General features: G+C 40.9%; 1 protein-coding gene across 8 annotated transcripts in view; it reads right to left on the reverse strand.

Moving 5' to 3' along the window:
- The window catches only part of clip1a (CAP-GLY domain containing linker protein 1a), a 180,035-nt gene that overhangs the window by 20,195 nt on the left and 147,214 nt on the right, over window positions 1-12,626 (reverse strand). For 5 of the 8 annotated variants that reach the window (XM_085961663.1, XM_085961661.1, XM_085961660.1 and 2 more), the window contains 2 exons: window positions 12,227-12,247; window positions 3,994-4,111 (listed from right to left, as the gene is read on the reverse strand). In XM_085961663.1, coding sequence (XP_085817789.1) covers window positions 3,994-4,111; window positions 12,227-12,247 — 139 coding nt within the window. Of the gene's footprint in view, window positions 1-3,993; window positions 4,112-12,226; window positions 12,248-12,302; window positions 12,489-12,626 lie in introns of those variants that run through there. The other 3 variants (XM_085961659.1, XM_085961666.1, XM_085961665.1) reach the window with 2 other exon arrangements.

Consider the following 12,626-nt stretch of genomic DNA (forward strand, 5'->3'; position numbering starts at 1 on the left):
TAACTGGAAGGGTAGATAAAGGGGAACCAGTGGATGAAGTATATTTGGATTTCCAAAAGGCTTTCGATAAGGTGCCACATCAAAGGTTGCGAAGTAAGATTAGGGCTCAAGGGGTTGGGGGTAATATATTAGCATGGATAGAGGATTGGTTAACAGACAGAACACAGAAAGTAGGGATAAACAGGTCATTTTCCGGTTGGTAGGCTATAACTAGTGGGGTGCCGCAAGGATCAGTGCCTGGGCCTCAGCTATTTACAATCTATGTTAATGACTTAGATGAAGGGACCAAGTGCCCTGGACATCAAGGCAGCATTTGACCGAGTGTGGCATCAAGGAGCCCTAGTAAAACCTGAGTCAATGGGAATCGGGGGGAAAATGCTCCACTGGCTGGAGTCATACCTAGCACAAAGGAAGATGGCTGTGGTGGTTGAAGGTCAATCATCACAGCCCCAGGTCATCACTGCAGGAGATCTTCAGGGCAGTATCCTAGGCCCAACCATTTTCAGCTGCTTCATCAATGACCTTCTCTCCAACATAAGGTCAGAAATGAGGATGTTCGCCAATGACTGCACAGTGTTCAGCACCATTCACAATTCCTCAGGTAATGAAGCAGTCCACGCCCGCATGCAACAAGATATGGACGACGTTCAGGCTTGGGCTGATAAGTGGCAGGTAACATTCGCGCCACAGAAGTGCCAGGCAATGACTATCTCCAACAAGCGTGGATCTAACCACCGCCCCTTGACATTCAACGGTATTACCATCGCCGAATCCCCCACTATCAACATCCTGGGGGGTCACCATTGATCAGAAACTTAACTGGACCAGCCACATAAATACAGTGGCAACAAGAACAGGTCAGAGGCGGGGTATCCTGCGGCGAGTGTCTCACCTCCTGACTCCCCAAAGTCTTTCCACCATCTACGAGGCACAAGTAAGGAGTGCGATGGCATGCTCTCCACTTGCCTGGATAAGTGCAGCTCCAGCAACACTCAGGAAGCTCGACACCATCCATGACAAAGCAGCCCGCTTGATTGGCACCCCATCCACCACCTTAAATATTCACTCCCTCCACCGCTGGCGTACCGTGGCTGCAGTGTGTACCATCTACAAGATGCACTGCAGAAACTCACCAAGGCTTCTTCGGCAGCACCTCCCAAACCCGCGACCTCTTCCACTTAGAAGGACGAGGGCAGCAGGCACATGGGAACATCACCACCTCCAAGTTACACACCATCCTGACTTGGAAGTAAATCGCCATTCCTTTGTCGTTGCTGGATCAAAATCCTGGAACTCCCTACCTAATACAGGAAACTTTGGTTTATCCGGAGGTTGTATGCCCGGAAACCTTGATCTAACGGCAGAAATCAGCAGCCGTTTTGGTTAGTTTTTTTTTCTTCTCCTAGCATTTTTTTTTAAAAACAGTCAGGCTCTGGAAAGCATCTCTAGCTTAGCAACAGCTTCAGAGATGCTTCCAAGGTACGGGCCGAGTGTTTACAAGCTGTTGCTAAGCAACAGTGTTTGTTGTCAGATACGGAGATGAAAACCTCTGTATCCTTCAACATTAGCGCTGATCTATCCCGAAGTTTTGATAGATCGGCAGCAGCTCGGTCCCGTCGGTGCCGGATATCAGAACTTTTCCTGTAGCACTGTGGGAGTACCTTCACCACATGGACTGCAGCGGTTCAAGGCGGCAGCTCACCACCACCTTCTCAAGGGCAACTAGGGATGGGCAATAAATGCTGGCCTTGCCAACGACGCCCAGATCCCATAAAACAAATTTAAAAAATGTATCCAAGTTTGCCGACGATACAAATCTAGGCGGGAAAGTAAGCTGTGAGGACACAAAGAGCCTGCAAAGGGATATAGACAGGTTAAGTGAGTGGGCAATAAAGTGGCAGATGGAGTATAATGTGGGGAAATGTGAGGTTATTCACTTTGGTCAGAAGACTAGAAACACAGAATATTTTTTAAATGGTGAGAAACTGAAATTTTGGTGTTGAGAGAGATTTAGTTGTCCTCTTATAGGAAATACAGAAGTTAGCGTGCAGGTACAGCAAGCAATTAGGAAGGCGAATGGCATGTTGGTCTTTACTGCAAGGGGGTTGGAGTACAAGAGTAAGGAAGTCTTACCACAGGGCTTTGGTGAGACCGCACCTGGAGTACTGCGCACAGTTTTGGTCTCCTTATCTGAGGAAGGACATACTTGCCTTGGAGGCGGTACAACGAAGGTTTACTAGATTGATCCCTGGGATGAGAGGGAGGGTTGTCCTATGAGGAGAGATTGAGCAAATTGGGCCTATACTCTCTGGAGTTTAGAAGAATGAGGTAATCTCATTGAAACATAGATTCTGAGGGGGATTGACGGGGTAGATGCCGAGAGGTTGTTTCCTCTGGCTGGAGAGTCTAGGACTAGGGGGCATAGTCTCAGGACAAGGGGCCGACCATTTAAGACTGAGATGAGGAGGAATTTCTTCACTCAGAGGGTTGTGAATCTTTGGAATTCTCTACCCTAAAGGGCTGTGGATATTCAAGACTGAGATAGATAGATTTTTGGATTCTAGGGGAATCAAGGGATATGGAGATAGGGCGGGAAAGTGGAGTTGCGGTCGAAGATCAGCCATGATCTTATTGAATGGCGGAGCAGGCTCGAGGGGTGTATGGCCTACTCCTGCTCCTAATTCTTATGTTCTTATGTCAGGCTGAGAAACTCTTGCAAGCCAATTTACCCATATGATTTACCCATATGACCTCAGAGACATGGACCATGTACAGCAGGCACCTCAAAGCACTGGAGAGGTACCACCAACGCTGCCTCCGCAAGATCCTGCAAATCCATTGGCAGAATAGGCGCACCAACGTCAGTGTTCTTGCTCAGGCCAACATCCCCAGCATCGAAGCTTTGACCACGCTCGATCAGCTCCGATGGACGGGTCACATTGTCCGCATGCCCGATAAGAGACTCCCAAAACAAGCGCTCTACTCGGAGCTCCGGCACAGCAAGGGAGCCCCAGGTGGGCAGAGGAAACGCTTCAAGAACACCCTCAAAGCCTCCTTGAAAAAGTGCAACATCCCCATCGACACCTGGGAATCCCTGGCCCAAGACCGCACAAAGTGGAGGAGAAGCATCCGGGAAGGCGCCGAACACAGAGTCTCTTCGCCGAGAGCAAGCGAAAGCCAAGCGCAGGCACCCCACCCACCCGGCCCTTCAGCCACCGTCTGCCCCACCTGTGACAGAGACTGTAGGTCCCGCATTGGATTCATCAGTCACCTGAGAACTCATTTTTAATGTGGAATCAAGTCATCCTCGGTTCTGAGGGACTGCCTGAGAGAGAGATGATGTTGCCATGAACACTTACACCTAGGTTGTCTGATTGTGACCACTGATGGTAACCTATAAATTTCAGTGGGCTCCCATTAGTATTACAATCAGGAAACCTAGGGCCTTGGTGTTTAGGCAACAACAGTTTAAAAAAAAAAGTCCTGACATAAAAAATGTTTTCTCTCTCATTTAAAAAAAGAGGCACTTTATTCTCTAAAGGAATCCACAGTATCTAACACACAGTATCGAACAGAAATACATTTCTTAATGTTATTTAAAATGCAGTTAATTTTTTTTAACCCACTCAAGTAAGCAGTGACTAGACAGGTGGATATACAGTAGAAGGCTGGTTAATCAGCTTTATTCATCTGTACAATATGAGAAACTCTTTACTAGGCTGAAAGCTTTTCAAATGATAAATTTGATAATTCAAAGTCTTTTCTGCTCACTGGAGTATAGAGTGTATTAAACAAAACTAATCTTGCTTTCGCCCCCCTCCCCCAGCGAGTAATTTTTAATCCCTGAGCAATGCCACTGGAGATCAATAAGCATTATGATTAAATGCAAGACAACAGACTTAGTGAAGCTCAAATAGCTTTCACTTTATTATTATTTGTGGAATATTTGCATATTCCAAACTTTTACCATCTGCTTAAACAAATAACTCTTACCTCTTTCCTGAGTTTCTCTAGTTCTTTGTCTCTATCTGTGATCAAGGCACTAGTAGTAGTGATGGATTTCTGTAAGGAGTTTTTGTCTTCATCAAACTCTTTCTTTAATAAAGATTCTCTGCAGAAAAATGAAATGTCTCAGAAAACTACCAAACCACAAATGTTTAAAAAGGCTAAATTCTAGTTTCACATTCACTGGTATACAGCAGCATACAACTGTCCAAAATTAACCAAATCAAGCCACTATCAAAATTCAGTATGCAGACATTACTCATTACAATATTTTTGTACTTTTTTTTTTAGAAATAGGAAATCTCATACTTACATTTTCACTGTTTGTTGTGTCAATATTGTGACATTTTAGAACTGCAGTAAGACATAAAAACTATTCCAAAGTAGTTCGGGCCACACTGACACCAAATTGCATTTAAGGTCATCTGAACATGCATAGTTTTGCATACCAATGACTGTATCCATGTTATTTATAAAGCACAGTACTGTTCAATTCAACAAAATAGTATATTTTACAGTTAAAATACTAATTCAACACAAAAATACACACAAAATCCTAACTCAGTTAATGTCAGATCTGACATCCATTCAAGGCACATGATGCCAAGCAACAACGGTTACATGCGTAGCTCCACTGCAATTACCAGTGCCATGCAAATATGAATCTGTTGTGAACCCTGCTGATATCTGCATGTTCCCTCTCTGCAAGTGGTACTGACCTGAACTTTCAAACGACAGACTATAAATAATTACGTTTACACAGATTTAAGCTTGGAAGAGGAAACATTCAGATCCAGTAGGCTAAGTGCAGGTTCATTAAGACACAGAGCATGCTAAACGAAATGAAACCAATTCTTTGAGCGGAGATGGCAATATAAACTGCTAAATTGATTTCCATGCTATCAGTCATAATCAGGAATGAGAAAATTAAGTGGAGAATCTGGGTTTTAAAGCAACAGAACACAATGCTTGTCAAGTGACCCTGGTCCCACCTGACAGCCATTTCTATTTATTGCTCAGTGCAAAGTTGTTTAAAATATCAGATAAACAGAACAGGATTGGCAACTGATGCAGTGAATTTGGTTTCCCCCACTATGTGCAATCTTTTGTGATAAGCTTAAGTTTGTTGTTTCTGAAACACTTCAAAAGATCATTCATGCATTTTGATATATTTCTGAATGCTGGCTGTTGCTTTATAATCTATATAGATTTTCAAATCACCTTCCTTCTGTCTTTTGGTAAATATTTAAATTTTGAAATCTTTTAGAATTCTCTCTGATCTGCTTGAAGACCCCTTTTCTGCTGAATACATTTCCATTCTTGTGCGTATATATTGTCCACACTGGTGGACCTTATGCAGTGTGGCAAGCCGTTTTGTAACTTGAGCTCCAATGGCAACCTCCCTGCTGATCCTCGTAGAACCACACGAGTGATGCAGGCACTATTAACTAAAAGCACTCAACCCTTAAAAAACCTCTGCCAGAAAGAGGTGATTTTCTGGTGGGGAAATGAAAAACTGGATCGCGATATCTGAACCGCCTCACGGGAGAAACCACTGCCTGGTACAGGGACAGGTTATGGCAGTTTTTTTCAATTGCTGTTTTTCCAAGTGTAGTGTTACTGTGACAAAACAAAGAGAAGCAAGAAGACCCTACACATAGAAATTTGTATTATACAGATGCACAGTGAAGTCCCCTTCACCTCTATGTTGCAGAATATTTGCAAGCTAGAAGTAGCTAGTGATAGTAAAAGATGACGCATCAATAATTTAGCTTGCAGCCAGCTATTGATGAATGAGGAATGCAAATGTAAATTAAATAGCGCATAACAGAAATTACAATATAAAAATGTTAATATTGTATAGCTTGTATTTTATTTGTCTTTTTTGTTCTGCGGGTTATATTCTTGAAGATGAGGAGTATCAGTGCTAGGGAATAGAACATATTTTCCATTTTTGTCACTCATGTCAGCACCAGGCACAGCATGGCTGCTGCAGGCAAATTCAACTCTAATTTAGCAGGACCCCTGCATCAGCAGTTCCAATGAGGCACCGGGATTCAAATTTTGCACTAATTGGTGGAAAGTTTTGTGCTGTCAGTGCCCAAAGGAACTAATTTGATGCTGCCCAAATTCAGCAGTGAGAAGAGACGTTCACTCCATCAGGTTAATAATGCACTGTACCAGGATGCAAGTCACTGTCTGTATTTTCTCTCACATTCCAAAAACTTGGCCATGCCATCTGGAGCTAGGCAAAATTAAGCAGTGGCCAGATCCCCACAGGAAAATAAATCTGGGCCATGAATTATTGTAGTCGTAGTCTCAGTCCCGTGTACCTGCTAGTGGATGGTTAGAGAGCAGCACTGGTGGAAGCCTTGGTGTAGATTGCCTATCTGATTTATTTTGTAGGAACTGATGAATGGATGAAAGAACTAAGGAAGGAGAGGAAATGTACTGCAAAATAAAAAAAGTTAACTCAAGTCACAAATACTTTCCCCAAAAACTTGGAGAATAAAGTGGTATTCTTTGCAAAGTATGAAAACAGCTCAATGGTTTATGTAAATACACTGTGGTGGAGTAGCTTAATTCCATGTGGTGGGATTACTCAAATGCTGTAGTATGATGTCAATTTAGCACATGATGCTGCAGTACTGCTGTATGATCGAGGACAAGGTTACTTCAATACAATTATAGCAGGCATCGACATTTCAGTATCACGTATATCATTATAAAATGAATCCGCAAGTGGTGAGGACTTACTTTAAACTCTGCTAACTAATGAAATCCTTTGTAAAGAACAAGGCTCAATGGTTTAAAATCCTGTTTGCCAAAGTATCAGAGTATTTCTAAAATTCTGAAAACTAAATTTACTTTCAGGATGGAAAGATTAAGCTCATCATTCTCTCAGTGCATCAAATGACACTTGGGTGGTCTGCAATCTGGTTTAAATCAGCATGAAGATCTTTACAGCAACAGATACAGGCAAAGGTTTTCTTAAGGATGAAGTCCGAAATACAGCTGGAATGGGAGTTATAAAAAGTATTGCTTAAGTATGGTGGAATATCAGCATCGCATAGGGTAGGAACTTTGGATATGATTGAAGGGAAAACGTGCTCTAGCAAAACTCAATGTAAATGGAACGACACTGCTCAGTAGTCAGAGTTTTACAGCACAGAAAGAGGCTGCCAAGCAAATATTTAGAATGCACCCAGGTTACCTATTTATCCTTTCAGATCTTGAGCATTTCTTGATCTAATGCTGCCAATTCAAAGAGAAAAGATAGATGCCTATTTAAACCTCAATTTAATTAACTCAGAGTTTGAAAGGGCGAATTGGTGGATTCCAACTCACTCACTTTTTTTGTTGAAGAACCAAACTGCTGATCCCTCTCTATATAGGATATACGGCACAGAAACAGGCCATTTGGCCCAACCAGTCCATGCCGGTGTTTATGCTCCACTCGAGCCTCCTCCCGTCTTTCCTCAGCTAAATCTATCAGCATAACCCTCTATTCCCTTTTCCCTCATATGCTTGCCTAGCCTCCCCTTAAATGCATCTATACTAATCGCTTCAACCATTCCCTGTGGTAGCGAGTTCCACATTCTCACCACTCTTTGGGTGAAGAAGTTTCTTCTGAATACCCTATTGGATTTCTTGGTGACTATCTTAAATTGATGGCCTCTAGTTTTGCTCTTCCCCACAAGTGGAAACATTCTCTCTGTATCTACTCCATCAACATTTTTCATAATTTTAAAGACCTCTATTAGGTCATCCCTCAGCCTTTTTTCCAAGAGAAAAAAAAGAGACCCAGCCTGTTCATCCTTTCCCGATATGTATACCCTCGCATTTCTGGTATCATCCTTGTAAATCTTCTCTGCACCTTCTCCAGTGCCTCTATATCTTTTTATAATATGGCGACCAGAACTGTACGCAGTACTCGTGTGGTCTAATCAAGGTTCGATACAGATTTAGCATAACTTCCCTATTTTTCAATTCTACACCTCTAGAAATAAACCCAAGTGCTTGGTTTGCTTTTTTATGGCCTTGCTAACCTGTGTTGCAACGTTTAGTGATTTGTGTATTTGTCCTCCTAGATTCCTTTGTTCCTCTACCCCACCTAGACTCGCACCCTCCAAGTGATAAGTGACCTCCCTACCAAAATGTAATACCTCACATTTATTCTGTGTTGAACTTCATTTGCCAATTATATGCCCATTCTGCAAGTTTATTAATGTCCTCCTGTAACTTGTTGTAGTCCTCCTCAGTATTGACTATCCTACCCAAATTGGTGTCATCCAAAAATTTAGAAACTGTATTTTTGATTCCCAAGTCTAAATCGTTACTGTAAATTGTGAACAGCAGTGGTCCCAGCACTGATCCTTGTGGAACACCACTACCCTAATTTTGCTGATCTGCCCAGGTTGATTTTCATCCTGGTTTGCATCCCCATAATTAACACTTGACATTCAATTGAGTGTTAGTCTATCCTTTCTTCTCTTACCTGTCCAACTCCTACCTAAATTGGATCATCAATTTGAAACAATGCCAAATCAGCAATTATTCCCAACGATATTTAACACAAATGGGTGTATAAAAATGTTGGACCTGAAATTGCGGTCAGAGGCTTCCTGCAGGCGAATGCCTCCAATCCGCACAAGTACGCACCTACCTGGTGTCTCTGTATCTTCAGACTCTTGCAGTCCTGGGCCTGCAAGCGTACGCCTGTGTAAAGGCCCACGTATCCCAGGGGCGCAGGCGGTTTGCAAGCATCCCTGGGATCACGTGCGCCGGCCCAACCAATCACAAAAGGGGATTCCCATTATGCTTGTGGGTATTCAATCCCCATAAGCATATTAGAAATCGCATAAAAACATTTTCACACAACCTAAATAAAAATAAATCACGTTTAAAATAAAATAATTTATTTAAACATTTAAAACAAAAATTTAATTTTGAAAAATAAATTTAAACATTTATAAAGGGGCCAAAAATGACCTAATCTAATTTTAATGATTTTCAAATGTTTAAATGATTTAAAAAACTGTATTTTAATATTTATTTTCATCCTTAGGCTGGTAAAAGGCCCTAAGCCTGCTTTTACCAGGCGTAAGTTTCGTGAGCATTCGCTGAGCAATAGTTGGGCAAATAGTCCAACTCTCCGCCAGCGAATGTCCATTTCCTGCGCATACGGATGATTTGTCAAGCTGAAACTTGATAGATCGCAAGTTCTGGGTTTACGCGCATGCGGAAACTCAACTTGCGGGGCACTTACGACTGCGTACTCTGCGCGTATGTGGTCATAGGCCCTGTAAAATCCGGGCTGTTACATTTGTTCATTAGCTTTTTTAATGCAAGTCAATAATTTAATACTAAATTTTTATCAGACATTTCAATCCTTCATCTTCTGAATTCTAACCGCTACTGCTGTGTAGAGTCAAATATCAGAAGGTACTCATTAAGAAGCATGATTGATCCTTGCAGAAGCATACTAGGACTACAAGTAGTGCATTCCATGTCTGTTAATTTGTTACAAATTGCTAATGTTTAAAAAAGTGTCTTGGATGTACTTGGTGGTCCAATAATTTTGGGTAAATCTTGGACCTTCATTACAACTGTTTTATAGAAGGTTTTCCAATTAATGTCCTTGATATGTTTAATTGGCTTGTTTTATTATCAAAGGATTGTTGAAGCAGAACAAAAAAACAGTAAAGAAAAAAATACATTTGGTGCAACATCAACTATGCTTTTAACAGGGATCTGAACATCTCAGATTAAAAGTACCAAGCGAGAAAGGGAAATTGATCAAAAGACTTCACAGAAAAACTAGCGAACACCCATTAGCATACAAATATGGATTGATAAACTGGCTCAACATTTGAGAAGCAGGAATGTAAAGGTTTACAGGATAATTTCTATTATCCTTGATTATTTTCAAACAAAAAATGTGGAGGCTGCCAATGGGATCACCAGAGGTGAGCACATGCTGTCTTTAGTGGCCACCTCAGCAGCTGGAACGCCTATAGTTGGCATTAGGAAATAACATTGATCAGCTTTGCTGGACACAGCAGGTAGGTGGGCGAAAGAGCTTTAAGTTGGCAAAGGAGCAACAGAGCAAAAGAATAGTGTGTTGCTAAAGTCTCTCAATTATATGCTAATTCCTATTTGCCAGGGATCACCTCCATAATGAATGGGTCTGTGTGCATGTTGTGTTTTGCTTTGAAGATCTGGACCATACCCTATTGGGGAAAAATACTTAGAAATATCTAGAAATTTGGAAATGCTAAAATATGATTGCTGATTAATAGTTACAGTGCAACCCTTCTTGGTGAAATCTGATCTTCATCTCTCATATCAGGAGCCCTTTGAGTGCGACAGATCAAACGTTTCACGAAATGGACTAAATAGTCAGCTCAGGTTCAGCTACAACTTTGAAGTTACTCTATATTTTTTGCATTCAAAATGTGATTCAGAAAATCTCAAATCCATAGAAAGTGCAATGAATCTCTGCATTTTTCAAATTATGACCGAGTTGAAAATGAGTGTGCTGGAAGAAAGGCAATAACCTGAGACGGTCTATTTCCTGGACTCAACTAAATATCGCAATTACATTCCTTTAAAAACAGATTCTGTGCCTTACGATTTAAAGTGTCAGTTTGAATCGATTTGAAAGGCAACTTGCCACTTGAACATATGAACTGAATGATGGTAGATTAGCACTCAGATTATCATTGTTGTTTCTCTGGAATACAAGACTTTTGCACTTTCCAAACACCTTAGGGATCATTTTCCGATTTTATGTTCCCACCAGGTGTACATTTTTGAAATGTGGGCGAATACTACATGATTTTCCAACCAGTAATTTAAATGGTCAGAAAATAAAGCAGCATATGTCTGAATTTTCGATATCAGTGGGTAAGGCTCCCGCCAATAGTACAAAGTCAGAAAGTTACTCCTTTAGTGCCATCAACAACCAAACTCAGCTCACAAATAATGTGGGACAAAGAATACACTTTCCTCTCCACTACCTCTTAACCCAACATCAGAAGAGCCCCCACCCCCGCTGCTGCATTAGTAGGTAACACTTCAATTTTCCACATCCGATGTGTGTGTGGGTCAAGTTAGAACTAAATTATGGGCAGTTTTACGTTGTGCACTCTAAGGACTGACTTCAGATGGTCCAAACACATTTCCCTTAGAACTCCTTTACAGCCACCAGAGAGAGATAATCACCCCATCAGTCAGGGCAGAATTTAAATTCAAGTTCCAGAGGTGAAAGGACAACTTTCTAAACCACTGGATCCGATTTGCCTCTCCAAGGTGAGTAATAATTTCAATATAACAGGTGTGTTATTCTTAATCAGTCACATGGTGAATGAAAGCCTTTTTTTGCTCAGTAATGTGGAACAGTCTTAAGAAAAGCCCTTGATGCTGTGTCTATTAATTCCTTCAAATAATGCTTGGATACATACATGGTTCGGAATGGGATTGAAGATTATATGGATAAATATTGAGGGGTGATCATATACTCCATAGAACACAATGGTTCCACTGATGTTTTGACCGTGGAAACGTCATGAAAACAACTGGCCAGGTTTCAAAACTGAGTTTTAAATGTAGAGAGGTATTGTGCAGCTTTGCTCCACTATGTTGGTTAGAGAGAAATGTTACAGAACTTGTTGTCAGATGATTAAAAAAGGATGCAAACTACTTTAGGGCTGATTGTATATGGTCTGGAAGAGGCAAGCTTGATGGGCTGCATGGCCTTTTTGTGTTCGTGCTTACATTTTTAGGTGAACTGGAAAATTAGTATTTCTTTACACAATTTCATTGGAGTGCACTGCAGTTGCATTCTAGTGTAGATAACAATGATCAAATATGGTGTAAATAAAGTAGACTAGAAAAAACCTCAATAAATTATTCTTAAAAGTATGTCGCTGTGATTACATTTTTCAAACAATTATTCTGAACCCAAAACTCCTAATTATCAGATTGGATGTTTGGAATGAAGGCTCGGTTCTCAAAATGCCAGCATTATCTGCAACTACACAGGAATCCCAATAACTATTGTAAGTAATAACAGTATTTAGACTAACTACTAACATTTCTCCAAAACAAATTTAGCAGTGCTTTTTGTTTTTGTAATTTGTATCAAAGGTTCCTTGCATCACCCAGATTCTCCTCTTACTATGAAAGTAAGAAAAAAGTCTAGTCATGAAGCAAATACCTTAAAGTGTTATTGGGCAAGCTTTAAAAATGCAAGATAACAAGAAGCACAAGTTAGAAACATGGAAGAAAAAATGCAAATTACAATCCAGGAAGTTACACAATTCCGCATTAAATGGTTTATTTCGTTAAAAAACGGCTTGAAATAATTCACACAGAAGCAAGACACAGTAAAGGAAGGTTGCAGCCATAGTATGTACAAAAAATATTATGGTTCGATTGGTTTTGGCTACTTATTGTAACGTGGATAGACTTTTTTCAGTCTTACCATCAAAGACAGACAGATTTAGCAAGGACAGCAAAATTAGGAGAAGGAGAGAGAAAGGAGTGAGATGAGGTTTTGTAAGTAGTGCAGAGACACAATGACACTTTGCAAGCCACAGTGACTTGTTTGACAAGCT

This window comes from Somniosus microcephalus, chromosome 19 (assembly GCF_052327205.1).
Source record: "Somniosus microcephalus isolate GS21.2 chromosome 19, FLI_Smic_1.0, whole genome shotgun sequence".
NCBI lineage: Eukaryota > Metazoa > Chordata > Chondrichthyes > Squaliformes > Somniosidae > Somniosus > Somniosus microcephalus.